General features: G+C 41.5%; 1 protein-coding gene across 1 annotated transcript in view; it reads left to right on the top strand.

Annotated features, from left to right (window-relative positions):
* tox3 (TOX high mobility group box family member 3) overlaps positions 1-12,788 on the top strand; it is a 43,749-nt gene extending 30,961 nt beyond the window's left edge. Inside the window, exons 3-7 of the mRNA XM_067594980.1 lie at positions 2,636-2,887; positions 9,206-9,469; positions 9,677-9,907; positions 10,087-10,167; positions 10,349-12,788. Of these exons, the coding sequence (XP_067451081.1) occupies positions 2,636-2,887; positions 9,206-9,469; positions 9,677-9,907; positions 10,087-10,167; positions 10,349-11,191 (1,671 nt within the window). The 3' untranslated portion in view covers positions 11,192-12,788. The remainder of the gene's footprint in view (positions 1-2,635; positions 2,888-9,205; positions 9,470-9,676; positions 9,908-10,086; positions 10,168-10,348) is intronic.
* Positions 12,789-14,925: the final 2,137 nt, after the last annotated feature.

The following is a 14,925-nucleotide window of genomic DNA, read 5'->3' on the forward strand; positions in this document are numbered from 1 at the left end:
GAAGGGGTTGATCTGCTGTTTTGGGAAATGTGTGTTGAATCTCACTTACTTGTGAGAGAACATTTGTTGCTCATATAGAAACCAAACCATAATCATAATGTCATTCTGCCGATATACAGCTTTGTGTCTCTGTGACACACTAACTCTAACAGATCTATTATTAGATCTGCCCTGATTCACCCTTTCACAATGTTACACCACAGGAAATCTACTTACTGGTACCTCAGCAAATAGTATCTATAGCAGAGCAAGAGCAAAAAAATTGTAAGTGAAGTGTTTCCTTCCTAAAAAAGCATCGTTGCAAAGGCTTATGTGGATAAATGTAGCAAACGTATTCCGGACTGTGCTGTGTATTTGACTGTACTGGACAAGGCTGAGATTTTCTGTCACAGAAGTTATAATAGTGTGCCAGATTTTTCAGATTGCTGCATGATATGATACAGATGAGACCGAGACCACAAGGTTTAGGTCTCAAGGCTGGTTTGTAGATTGACCCTGCCCCACAGGGGAAGTTGGAAAAGATAAATGAACCCTGTGAAGATGGAGGACCTGTGGTCCTGTCTGTGTGCTACTGGAACTTTTCGTCCATGACTCATGACAGTTTTGTTTTATTAACTTTCTAAACACGTTGTGTTTTGATTCACATGCTGCTGAACAGGCATTATTGTGAACTAAGTTCCAGAGGTTTTTGAGTGGACTGAAGCATAATATGACAGCAGAGGACTCATAGTAAATGGTTCCTACTGAAGGTGCTCATGATTTATTCTGTACTCTGCAAGCCAGGGGCCAGGGCTGTGATGAATATGACCTTAGCTCCTTCTGAAAGGAGAACTGATTCTCTAGCTGTGAAACAAGCATTGAAAAGTGAAACAGTGGTAGGGAGCAGGAAGAGAGAAAGAAAGGCGGGGATGAAAACTCTATTAGCTGCCTCTGCCAGTGGAATTCATCAGTGCTTGTCAAGACAGCTGCCCTGAGTAGGCAATGAATTAGTTTCAAGTGTCTGTGTGCTAAAGCAAGCAAGGGGAACATTAATACTCCCTAATCAAGGGCTATGTTGGCATATTCCCTCCGTTGTCTCCCGTCTGTTATTCCATCCCCTACTGGAGACAGAGAGACAGAGCCAAGCAAGACGGGGAAGACAAGCTTGATTAGCTCTGTTGTTGTTGTAGGTAGCTCTACTGGAAGGTCATGCAACTCTTAATATCAGGTTTATAGGTTTGAGGTTAGTACAACTTCACCTCTATTCAGCTTAGGAGTTCAATTCCTATTGGACAAGCCATGCTGAAACTGCATGGTACAGTATGATGTTTTACATGTGACTAAACGCTGTAATGTTGTCACATTTTGTTAAGAATGAGCAAGCGAAGAGTGTGAGAAAAACCAGCTCCCCTTTCAAAGAAGCTGGGTTTATCTCAAAAAGTGATGCAGGATCATCTCCAGGACTCAACAATCCCTCTGAAAATGAAATGCAGGTGTGTGAAAAGGTGAATCGACATGCAGGAGACTCATCGGTGCCTTGCTCGAATTGGTTTAAATGCCTATTTACCCTCATTTTGTCCTCTGGGCCAATTATTTTCATGCCAGGATTGCTTGAGAATTTTCAGGTAGTGGAGGCAGCTCTTAAACAGTGCTGTAAAAGTGACGCATGGCAAAGAAAGTAGTGTTTGAGATCGACCTCTGAAGCACTTAGTTTTTGTATTTTCCAATAGTCTCTCAATGCAGAGCCAGCTTTGTTTTAATCTTTATTTCCAATAGAAAAGACATGCTGTTAAACATTTCTTATAGTGCTAGGAGTTTAACATGATTTTGCACTATGCTATTATGCCTTCAGGCACCCAAGTGCTAGAAGTTAAAATAATTTCATTTTTGGTAAGAGATCCATGCTTTGAAGAGGTTTTCAGTAATTTAACAGCAGCAAGCCAAGTCTAGCACCTTAGATATCGTGGTGTTTGGCCCTGTGTTCAGCTTCATTTATGTGGACCTGCAGTGTGGTCATTGTGAGGATATGAATATATTGGCTTTCCAGAGAGTAGCTTAATGCAATGTGCGGATGAAAACAAGACCCAAGTAGGTGAACAGTCCCATCTCCAAGAAGGCACATAAGCAAATTAAGTGTGACCAAAAGCTTTAATTCGAAAGGCAGAAGGATTAGGCTGTTTGATGAGCAGATTTAAGGGTGCAGGCAAGGGGAACAAAAAGAAACACTTCTGGCCAAGCGTAATAATCTTTGAAAATGTTCTTTAAACCCATCTCCCTGTGACGTGTATTTTCACTGCACTTCAACCCAACATCTTCCATCCCTAAGATTAAGGGCTTTTATCATGTATCCTCTCTCTCCCATGATTGCTGCTTGATATTTTTGCTTTTGACGTCTTTTTCTGCACTTGCCTTTTTTTTCCTTCTTTTCCTCAAAGTGGACTTTAATAGGTTTAGGAAATGTTACATCTTAGTGCACTTACAGACAAGTGTATTACCACTCTACTAAAACACTCCCTCTCTTAAACAAAGTTGTCTGATTTAATCCCTGAAGGTTTCCTTCCTGCATGTAAGATAAAGCCCACCTCTGTGAATGCTTCCTGGCTGTTTTGTGTTGCTGGATTTCATGGCTTTCCTCTTCTTCCCTTTTTTTTTATAGACATTTCATACGCCAAGCTTGGGCGACGAGGAATTTGAGATTCCTCCCATCACACCTCCACCTGAGACGGAATCTGGCCTGGGCCTATCGGAAGTGGATTCACCTTTCCCAGCAATGCCAGAGCCTCCAGCCCAGCACAGGGGTCATTTAATCCCTCAGTTCCCCCCTCAGAGCCTGGATCTGCCCTCTATTACCATCTCACGCAACATGATGGACCAGGAAGGGATGTCTGTCAACAATGGCCAACCTGTGGTGAGTACTGCTATGCATACGCACCTTTTAATAACAAAGTCTATTTATTTTCTGCCATGTGAGCTGATCACGGCCGCTTCTTATCCTCATTTGTCAACACAAAGAAATCCTACACTAGCACCGCCACAGTTGTAGCGGCAACTCCAGATGTGGTTTCTGAGGGTGTAGCCGCTGTAAGAGATATGATTTAGTAATATATACTACTGGATACTCCTGATATCAGAAGCGTACAGTTCTTAAATGAGCTCTTTTACTGAACCATAATGTCACCTTCACAGTTTTTGTAAGCCTCCTGTTGTCAGTGCATCTGGCACAGCATCTGGCCTTGTTTACCACACAGGAGGTATATGATCACATTGAGTAAATGTCATGATATTATGTTACTTACTGTGAGGATTTTTTTTTTTTTTTAAAAAAAGCACACAGACCGTGGATGATCCCCTCTGTAAGGTGAGCAGATGTGAATAGATCACAGGTGTCAGAGTACAAAGCGCATTCAGCCCCAGAAGGACAGTGAAAATGGGACCCAAAAGTGCCACAGTTTCACATGCTCATATATAATTCATGTTGCCTCTAGAAACCTTTTTTTTCTACTGTAAATGCTGATCCATGCTTCTGTCCAGTGTCACACGAGGTCTTGAAAAAAAGAAACGGTGCTTTGTTTGGAGTTGAAGTTCAGCTCTGTGTGTGTGCAGAAAACCTTTGTGATTGAGAATTATAGTGAGAACATGATGAACATAGTTTTAGCTTAATCCTCCTTTCCTCTGATATGGATGGTCAAACATGCAACAGTAGACTGAGTAATCACTCTCTTTATGTTTATACTGTTATGTGCTATAGATTGTGAGATTGTTGTCTCGGGGTGGAAAGGCATTTTCAAATGCCACAATCATAGAAGCATTGAGGAGGAAAAATGGAAATGTCACTGGCTGACTAGTTGTCTTACAGACCTATTACAAAAATGGAAGATTCATTTAGGAGAAAAGAAATGAAAGGACAAAGGCATGAGCGGAGAGATGATGATATTGATGCTGAATTTGCTTCGTGAACCACAAAACACATTGCGCTGAGAAGAGGTGCCATGACCATTTTAACTGTGTGAATAAATGAAATGTGTTTTAGACTCCCCCCACCCCCCACCCTCCTTCTCTCCAACACATTTGTTGAATCACACCGATATTACAGATATTTATTTACATTCCATATGTGAAGGGGCTATAAAATTTTACAGCTCTCTTTCCTGCTTCCATGCTTCTGGCATGTAAAATAATTGCAGCTTTTAAAATATATCTGCTGCATACAGTAAGTGAGCCCCAGAAGGCTTTTGCCTAAAGAATTTTCATTTCATGGTCAGTTAAGCTTTCTACATCTGGAAGAAACGGAACCTTGACACAATTACATTCCTGACTGTTCTCACGACTTGCTGGAGGATTAGATTTGATTCTCAAACATTATTCCTCTTTAACACCATTTGCATGGCTCATGTCTCTGATTGTGTGGAGACTCTATTAAAAACTGAGGGGAGAATGTGGGTTTCTGCTCCTTGCCTCGTGGCATTGTCGTCAGCACACTACTCACTTGTTATCAGTCATCACACATTGTACTGCAGGACGGCTTGTGGTGGCCCTTCATTTTTCCTGTAAATGGGATTGATCCCCAAAAGTCTAGTGACAATGCCTATAGAAATTCTATTCATCTACGGTTTTATCACAGCCTTGAAAAGAGAACGCAACTTTAAATGAGATAAGTAACAGTGCTGTTCTCAGTGCATTCTATATACAGAGACAATGATTTACGAAGGCCCTAAGAGGGGTGTTTTGTCATTTTTGTCAGCACACTGATAAAGGAATGACAACCTTATATACATGATTACATTCTGTGTTATTTGTTATGGCTGCAGGGGCAAACAAATAAACCGTGCACTATTGCAATTACATTTTTCATCAAGCCACCATGCTCATATTTCCCAAACACTTGTCTTGGTTTTCTTCCTCCATACTAGCTTACTGGTGGAGAATATTTAGTGTCTGCAAAAGCCTGTCCCTTATCAGAACTTAATGAGAAACCCAACCAGTGAATATACCTGAGCTATTTTCAAAAGCTTCTTCCATGTCATTGCATTGCCAAGTGTTCTGCTAATTCTTCTCCCATAATGTTCAGCGTATGTCTTGCAAATTGGCCACAGATGCCGGGCTTCTACAAAGAGAAATACATTTTCTCAGCTGCAATGTGCCTGGCAAGCCCTGAATCTGAAGTCATTATTTATTTAATCTGCTCTCCTAACAAGCTTCTGACTCTCATTTTTGTCTCCCAGCATGTGTCCTCCTGATTTGTGATTGAGTCTCAATAGTGCCAAATAGTACTGGAGTTAGAGCTGCCAGTATTGCTTTATTCACAATTTCTTCTCGATTTTCTCCCTGCCGCACAGCAAGGGTCTTTGGGTTCTATTTCAAAAAACACCTGGTGCCTTCACCACGTTTTAGGTTTTTCTTGACACATGCAAGCATGTACTGAAATGGGCTCTGTGTCCTCCATGATTGAATTCGAAACCGACAGTAGTAAACTTGTTGTATTAGATGTTAGAATCAATATTTAGGAGATATGAGGCCTGCCGTCTTATTACATTTACCACTATGTGGTGATGTATTTTAAATTTTTCATTACCAGCTAGCTGTTTCACATGCCATTAGCTTTACAGCAGCAAAGATATGCTAATATCCAATATAAAATAGTGTGTTTAGATCATGCAAGATGAAACTGAGGCTGAAAAAGCCATTTGTAGTTTGTTGTTCACATGATTTGATATGCCTTGATATTGTGTAGATTGCCAGTGAATATAATACCCTTGGTTTTGACTGGTCAAAAACCACTATATCCTGAATCAAATGGAAAATGTGAGCACTGTTGCAGAAAGCATGTTTTTCTACACTTCCCTCTTATCTACCTTCCAAGCCAAGAAGCACTGACATGAGTTGTACATCAATTTAAGAGAGTGGATTTTTTTTTCGCTCCGTTTCTTTTTTCTTCTCTCCCTCGACAGACAGCTATTGTGACATATTGGGTCAGTCAGAAATGAAAGATATTCATGCAGGCATGCAATACTTGTAATGAAGTCTCAGCTTGACCTTCTGCATGATTGATTCTGTAATTTACTTTTCTCAGGCAGCTCTCAAAATGAAGTGATGTCATGTTGGACAAGTTTTAAATACCCATAATGCATCAGGAGAAATGGTGGAGGGGGGTATGGGTCAGTGGCCGTACTGGACCAAGGGGAGGGAACCTAGTGGCCCCTCGGTCTGAGGTGTGGAGGAGAGAGAGAGAGAGATTTGTTTTTAAGTGGGGGTTAGAGGTTGGGAAGATAGATGGACTGAGTTTGCACACCACAGAGAGAGAAAGAGAGAGAAGTGTGTTTGACTGAGACAGGGCAGGGGAAAGAAAACAATTTATCTTCATGCTATTATAGCCTTTACCGGCATTCAAAATTCCATTTTTCTCATTTGGCTTAAGCACAGACTTCAGCAGCTTGCTGAAAATGGAGGAAAAAAATAAAACGATGTACCCGTTTAGAAGCCGAGTAAAGGAATATGTGCAGAGCACTGATAAACTATCTTTAATAGGACTGACCTTTCATGCTGGCGAAAGTTACTGGGGGATTCATCCTTATAATTACCATATAGATGATTTTACCCCTCTCCTGCCATGGAACATTTCCAAGAGCTCTGGCATTGATTGAATGGAAATTGAACTTGTTAACATTCTTTTCAGCCTGTTACAGCTTAGTACATGGTGCCACTGTTCATAAATTCTCCCCAAATTCTGATTTTCAGTATCTTAAAGAACAGACTCGAGCTTGCTTTCATTGACATCAGTGTTGAGATTTTTATCACCGCACTTGGTGAATGCATAATGTTGCATTTTGAGTCCAGCTGCTGTGTTTATTGGCCAATGTTTATTGTGGAAAGGGTTTCACACATTGTCAATCGTGTTTGGTTTTTTTTCCATCTGCTAGTTTTCAGACTGCTTAATGTGGCTCTGTTTGGAGTGTTTGCGGTGTTAAAAGCGGATGAGGCCAACAACAATGTACAAAACAAGCTATTTTTTTTTTCCTTTTTGCAGCATATTGTTGACAGCATTATGTTGTGGCCAGCTTTTTCAGCTTTCACATTAAAAGCAATACAATAGGGAATACTACAGACTGAATTTACATTAAAAAACCCTTTATTGATTATGGAGTAGATTTCAGCTTGTTAGTGTTTGATGTGCAAACACATGCACAGACAGACAACACACCTACACACACACACAGAAACCTGACTAAGGAGGGCACATCTGGCCACTGTGTACTCAAGATAAGGACTTATTTGCAGATTTACGATGACTATCAAAATATCTAGTTAGATGTCTGCTGTGACTGCTGACAATACTGCAATCAAAATGCAAATGAGAAGGCAGAGGGAATAAATAAACATTCCAGTAACAGATTTATATTCACAATCAAGGCAACTGTTACTTAAGATGATTTCTTTTGCTAGTGTGTTATTAGCTGTTATCTTTCAAATTAGACATGTACTAAAGCTGGTGTTTCTCTGATGCAAAGAGAAAAATACTATTGCTACAATGTCTGGTAAAATAAGACATTTAGCAGACTGTTGAATGTGATATGATTAAGTGTTGGATATTTAACTGTGGTCATCAGTGCCTGTTTTTTTTTTTTAAATGCACAACATCCAAAGGCCATTTTGAAGAAATCACCATATTCCAAACAAATGGCAGAACGGGCCATTGCTCTAAGTCAAAACTGCATCATTGGGATTGAGCAAAAGTGTTATTATACAGATGGCCACGACTAATGAGCTCAGTGTGTGCATCTTTGATGTTCGCAGCGAGCAGAGAGCAAACTGCGAGCCATCGTGTTCTCAGTAATGAAGATGACAATAGCACTTGGAACATGGTGGGTTGCAGATATGTAAATCACAGTCATTTGGTCACGGGCTTGTTTATTTCAGCTTTTATTTCAGAGAAAACTGAGAGCTTCCATATTTGAAGAATCGTCACAATACGTCTTCAATTTCTTCCCCCACCTTTGCTTCACCTTTGCAGAATCTTCCTTGCACATGTAAATATAAATCCGCTCGCACTTCATAGATTGTATTTATGATAAGCAGTAGACATGGCATATGAGAAAGAAATGGATTGTAGATCCAATATGTTTCTGTCTGAAATGGTGTTACAATATTGTTTTTGAAGACAGGCATTCATAAGGTTCTTTCAATAAAGCCAGGTGCGTGGGTTTATGATGTGTTGATGTTGGGAGAGATTGAGTTTGTGCTGCTGAATACCAGATGGATGTACCGAGGGAGAACAAATCACCTTTTCTGTTGTGTTCACGTCCCCTTCTCTGTTCCATGTCAGCTCTGCTGGCTCTCTGATCAGTCTTCCCTCTAGGGAGCTGGCAGTCCTTGTAATTTCATCCTCGCCACAATCAATGCAAACATGTTGCTTGCACCTTCTCTAAGACTCTTTCAAGAACCTAATGTTTTACCAGGAAAAGTAAAAGAGATTTTGAAAATGTTATTACATTATACCCTGGATGGTAGAGGGGAGGGGACCTGTCCAAAGCTCTTAAGCTTCATACCTTCAGCCAGTTGATTTATGGAGTTGATTATAGAGAAGTATTTTTTTCCACTCTTTGGCAGTCAAACATGATCTATGAAAGGCGCCTCTTTCACAGAGTTATAACCTTAAAGTTACATTACATCAAAATGTATAGAGCTCCTCAGGCTGCTGGGCCCCTCAAACTAAACTGACATGAAGGTGCATGCATACAAACTGCGACTTGAACAGTCTTTTTATTGTGGCATTTGAAGTTATGTACCACAGTGCAGGGAACTGAGTCCACTGTTACCCTCCAGGGACTGGGCAGTCAAAAGCTGTGTCACAGATTTCCATACAATAGAGTTTTGAAATGAATCAAGTGAGCTGTGTAGCCATCTATTACTGGCTTATAAAGTTAGGTCCTCGGGTGTCAAGATAATTTATCATGGCCTGTAACCAAGACATTTAAGACCCAGGACATCATGACATGTGATCTGCCACATAACAATCCACAGAATCCAATGACCCGATTTTCTCTCTAGTAAAAGGATACAGCTTCATAAGCTTCATACACTGGACAGCAGGGTGTCACAGTGAGCGCAGAGACAGATCTTTCAACTGGAAAAATCAGGTGCAAATCTGTGCAGCTCGCCCTACTGAAGTTATTGTATTATTATTTTATTACTATCATAACAACCCCTCACTTTTATGTCATTTTTATAGAATGTTGGACCGGGCCATCTTCGCCAGTACCCATCCAACCCAGCCATGGTGATGAAGTCCATCATCAGCATGAACAGCCCCAATGGGATGCTATCACGGAATCAGCTGACCACCATCAACCAGTCCCAACTCAACGCACAGTTGAGCCTAAACATGGCAGGACCCAACATCGCCCATACTTCCCCATCACCACCTGCCAGCAAGTCCGCCACTCCCTCTCCCTCCAGCTCCATCAACGAAGACGACCAGGACGATGGCAACAGGGTGAGCAAAGAGTTAGAAATGATTTGGATGCAGTGCAAGCCATATGGTGGACATTTTTATTAGAAGCACCTCGCTTTACAGTGAACAGCTGTGCCTACATTTACAACAAATGTATTCACTGATTAATGATTCAGGGGATTAACTGCTCATGTGAGGGACATTTTTGTAAATTTCTTTATCTTAGTGAGATTATTGCAATCATTGCAGGTCATTGGAGAGAAGCGACCAGCCCCAATAGATGCCACAAAGAAGCCCAAGACTCCTAAGAAGAAGAAGAAGAAGGATCCCAATGAGCCTCAGAAGCCGGTATCAGCTTATGCCCTGTTCTTCAGAGACACACAGGCCGCTATCAAGGGTCAGAACCCCAACGCCACCTTTGGAGAAGTGTCCAAGATTGTGGCATCCATGTGGGACGGCCTTGGAGAGGAGCAGAAGCAGGTACAGCAAAATTTGATTATTTAAACTGTAGATTCATTCAGCTGCAGCTATATTCTGGCAAGAAACTAACACATAAAACATAGGTGTATATAATGTATTCTGGCTTATGTGATAAAAATTGTTGCTATTTAAAAATAAGCTTTATTTGTACATTCACGAATACCTTTGTGTCATCACAGGTTTACAAAAGCAAAACAGAAGCTGCTAAGAAAGATTATTTAAAGGCCCTTGCCGCATACCGTGCTAGCCTGGTTTCCAAGGTGAGAAACTGTTTCTCCTCTTTACCTGAAAAATGTGTGAATATGAATGAAACATGAATTAAATGACTAAGAATTCTTTGTATTATATGACACACTGTGAAGTTATAGACAGCTCTGTTGTAAATATAAAATAACCAAAGCAATTCGAGGTCTAACTTTAAAATACATTTTCTCCATCCAGGCTGCAGCAGAATCAGCTGAGGCCCAGACTATCCGCTCAGTACAGCAGACCTTGGCCTCCACCAGCCTGTCCCCAGGCCTGGTTCTGCCTTCACCCCTCAACCAGCACCCTTCCATGCCATCAGCTGCCCAGGCTCTCCAACAAGCCCTGCCACGGGCCATTGCCCCAAAACCTCTGCAGATGAGACTAGGAGGCAGTCAGATCGTGACCTCGGTTACAGTTTCCCACCAAAACATGCCCTCCGGGATGCCTCCACAGCTGCTTGGCCAGATGGGCGCTGGAGGCGCCATGGTTGCAGGTGCCCAGTCCACAGCGGTGTCTCAGATGAGCCCACCCATGCAGCCAGTGCAGCAGCATGCAATGCAGCAGCTCCAGCAGCAGCAACAGCAGCAGCAAATGCAACAGCACCTCCAGCACCATCAGATGCAGCAGCAGCAGATGCATCACCAGCAGATCCAGCAGCAGATGCAGCATCAGCATTTCCAGCACCATCTCCAGCAACAGCTGCAGCAGCACCACATGCAGCAGCAGCAGCAGCAGCAGCAGCAACAGCAGCAGCAGCAGATGCAGCTGCAACATATGCAGATGCAGCATCAGCTGCATCAGCAGCAAATCCAACATCTCCAGCAGCAACAACAGCAGCAGCAGCAGCAGCAGCAGCAGCAGCAGCAGCAGCAGCAGCACCAATCCCAGTGTTCCCCACCCCAGCACTCTCCTGGTACACCCCATTCAGTGGGAGGCTCTGCATCGCTCGGTAGCCCCCAGCCGGCTCCACAGCAGCAACCACACCCCTCCCAAATCCAGGCCCATGCCCAGGTCCTGTCCCAGGTCAGCATTTACTGAGCCAAATGGAAATCCTATCTCAAAGAACAGGAATAGAATAAAAGCATCATTCCACGTTGCTTTTCTAAGTTGCACTTAAGAAGTGTGTAAGATTTAGAATGTTATACAAAGAACTTGTCCATTGTTATAGACGGATATGCACTCGGGTGTACAGGGGGTAAACATGTTTGCTGGGTTTTTGTCTATAAAATAGGCTGAGCTATGACAGAAGCCTGTTAGCAGGAGCGCCCAGTGATTGTTTATTTGTTTGTTTGTGAGGTCTTTCAATTGTCAATTTAAACTGACTGGGCACACAATATGTTGAAAGACGTGTGTCTTTCACTGTTTTATTTAACAATAAAGCTTTATTTATGAGGCCAGAGTTGTCAGTTCAGCGCAGCGAAAGAACATTTTGAATGCATTTCAACAAAAGGATTTTTATCAGCTCTCGCCTGGACTGAATGACTCACAGGATCCTTGCTGGAAACCAGTAACCCACACATCAGTCTTTGTTCCCACACTGGCCAGTATATAGCAAGACTTTCTTTCCTCCAACCTTTCTCTTTCACCCATCATTCTCTCAGATTTAACTGTTCAACAATGCCGTTGGGGAAATCGTTGATCAAATCATCACACGTTGGAAGCCGAGTGATATTTGAACACATTTAAACCATGTCACAAATGCAGACAATGTCTTGAAGAGTAAGGGGAACTGAAAGTAAAAGGTCTTGGGACGCAGATCTCTGGATGAATGACTGAACAGACTGAGACAGAAACTGCCATAAATCATTTATGTCATCACATCATCATCAAACTGTAGCTGTAATCTGCTGTACATGATTTGTAGAGTGGGGAGAGATGAGACCTCCTTTATCCAGTAATCTACCCTCCAGATGATTTGCCCAAAAGCGTGTAACTGGCACCCCCAAAAATGATTCTTTAATCTATTTGTTTTTACTTCAGATGTTTAACAATTAAATTATGTTTTTATTTTGTGTAACAAAGGGGATATTTTATGGTAAATACAAATTTCAGGATCAAGGCAGATGGTCTGGGGATTGATGTATTTTTACTCTGCTCCTTGATACCGTCATTGTTTTAAAAAAGGAAAAAGAAAAACTAGCAGAGCCAGTTTGTTGCACTGCCAAAGCCAACAGAAAAGGCATCGGAGGTATTTTTGCCAGCTGTACAGAAGTCCCTGAAAAAAAAAAGAAAATGTTGTACATTTTTCATATCACCTGTTGTAAAGTTTTAATATGTGAGGCTTTAATTAAAACATTGTTAAACGACCTGTGGATTGCTATATCACATAGTGCATTTCTGCTCTTTTATACTTTTTTATGAGTTACAATAGCAGCGATTAATTTTGTTTGTATTTTGCTTACAAACCCACTGCTTTTGAAAACTGTCCATAGAATAAATGCATATCGGTATGGAGTTCTTGAAAAGTTGTTTTCAGCTCACAATAGGAACCGTGATTTAATGTTTGAGTTTTGCTCGGCCATGAAGACGAATCCAGAGACATTCCATCACTAATATGATAGTAGCCATAATTTTGTATGAAGTATTATATATTTCTTTGTGTCTCTGTTCAGAATTAAACTATCAATCACAAATATTTATTTGAAGGAACTGGTTTATTTCAAGTTATGTCAGCCATAATTTCTATGAGGTATTTCTTCACCTTGTTAGCTATTGATCATAAACCACTGATAAATATTAATAGAACTCAGTTCTTTACAAGATATAAGAAATAAATTTGTATGTTTTCTATGGAGTAATTCTATAAGAGAAAAAAGATACTTTGCAGGGATATAAGACCATTCATGTTGGCATTATTATAGTGTGTGCTGTTTCTCAATGATTTGAATGGAAATCCATTGTAACTGTGTGTAAAGACAGTGTTGATACTGGACAAGGTCAGCATGTAACTGGTACTTGTCTCAATAACAGTCCCCTTCTCACACACCAGTGCATTGGATTCTGCCTCTTTCTTACTCCCTTCAAAATCGCTTCATTTCCAAGACATCCCCAGGGGTTTGCTGAGCTCCCTTGAATAATATGGTGAGCGGGGGAGGGAAGGCAGGCAAACAATAATTATCATATCTTCACAATAGGCTGTGAATCCACTAGCCCAGAGAAGGGCCTTTTTTTCCAAAGGCAGCTGAGACATTTTAAACATGGGCTAACGTTAGTTACAAATTAGGAGAGTGAATCCGTTCCTGTGCTTCTGTGATAGCAGTTTGATAGAATTTTCAAATTTTGGTTTGTTTTCAATTAGTTAGTTTTAGGAGAGCATTTGTAATTTGGGCCGAGGCTTGCCGCTGCTGGTGCTGCGGTGATTGGCTCTTCAGCTCGGTATGGAAACGATGCCCATTTCTCTGCCGTGATTAATTGCAGCATCTGTCCTGTCAGAAGCCTGAGTGAAGAGGTCTGCAGGAAAACTGCAAATAAGCACTGGCAACAGTCTTAAAGTGCTTATGATGAAATGAAAATTAAAAACAGCAAGTGCTGTGCATGACCTGAATCTCAATACAGGGGGAGAAGAAGAGAATGTGAGAGCGGGTGTCCATGGATACCAAACACATGCTTTAAAAACACACAGTAATGAGGCTCTGGGAAATCGCTGTTATTATTCTGAACAGATTCACAGCAGAGCCCATTAATAATGCATGGAGCTCCTTGTTATTCCATAACCCCTCAGTACTGCGGTCACTGTGTGTACAAATATCTCACAGCCAGGGTTGGAGTTATGGGACTCTGCAATAAAAAGGTTACAGATATTTTCAAAACACTGCTATACACACACACATAATTTACAAGGATAATACACTACTCCTCCCATAATGGGGATTGGTTTAATTTGAATAGGTGAATAAATAAATATCACCTGCTTAATGCGGTATGCTCTGCAGTATCTGCTTGATAAATATATTTTTTCACAGTGTGACATGATATGATCATAGAAGCATGAAGCAATCAATAGCCGTGCTCGTCTTTCTTTCTGTCCTCATCATTAACTAACACTGATGAAATGCATTAAGGGCACTGTGACATTAATATGTCATTTGAGTAATGCAATCATGAGGTGACCTAATTGTCCTCCTCCTCCCCACTGAGGTCAGTTGCTCGGCAGTATGCCAAAGATGACTAAGGAGTCAGATGTGGAAGCTAAGGGATTCTGTATTTTAATGATTTATTTGGTTCTTTTGTTGTTTTCCCGTTCAGCGCACAGATACAATGTGAGCATAACAAAGGCCCTGCTGACACTGACCATCTGACCATCAGACCAACGCTGCAGCCAATCTCACAGTCTGGACTCAGGTCGCAGATGCAGGACCTGCCTCTCTGCTCTGACAATAAACTTTGTCTCCTTAAGAAAAAGGAAAAAAAAAACCTCTCTGCTGATAAGACCTGGTCCAGGGGAGTGCAGAGACAGTTGACCCTACAAGTCCAATGCCAAGCCTTGCTTATAGGGAAGAATTAGGCCTCCAGTCAAATGTCTGACCACGTTTCAGGAATTCTTGACCTTGCAATGAAGAACTTCTCGGAGAACTATTGACCTCTGAGATGAATAGTGAACTTTGTTTGGGGGCTGTTGGCTGACTGGTCTGTTGACATCCCTGACCAATGGTAACGTTTGTTTAGAGAACTTTTGACCTGTCAGACCAAAGCAGCGCCACAGACGATGCCTCCAAGCAAAGTTAATTGTATATTCAGGGGGGGCTAGTATAAATATTATGATACCCTAGCAC

Source organism: Thunnus thynnus, chromosome 1 (assembly GCF_963924715.1).
Source record: "Thunnus thynnus chromosome 1, fThuThy2.1, whole genome shotgun sequence".
Classification (NCBI taxonomy): Eukaryota; Metazoa; Chordata; class Actinopteri; order Scombriformes; family Scombridae; genus Thunnus; species Thunnus thynnus.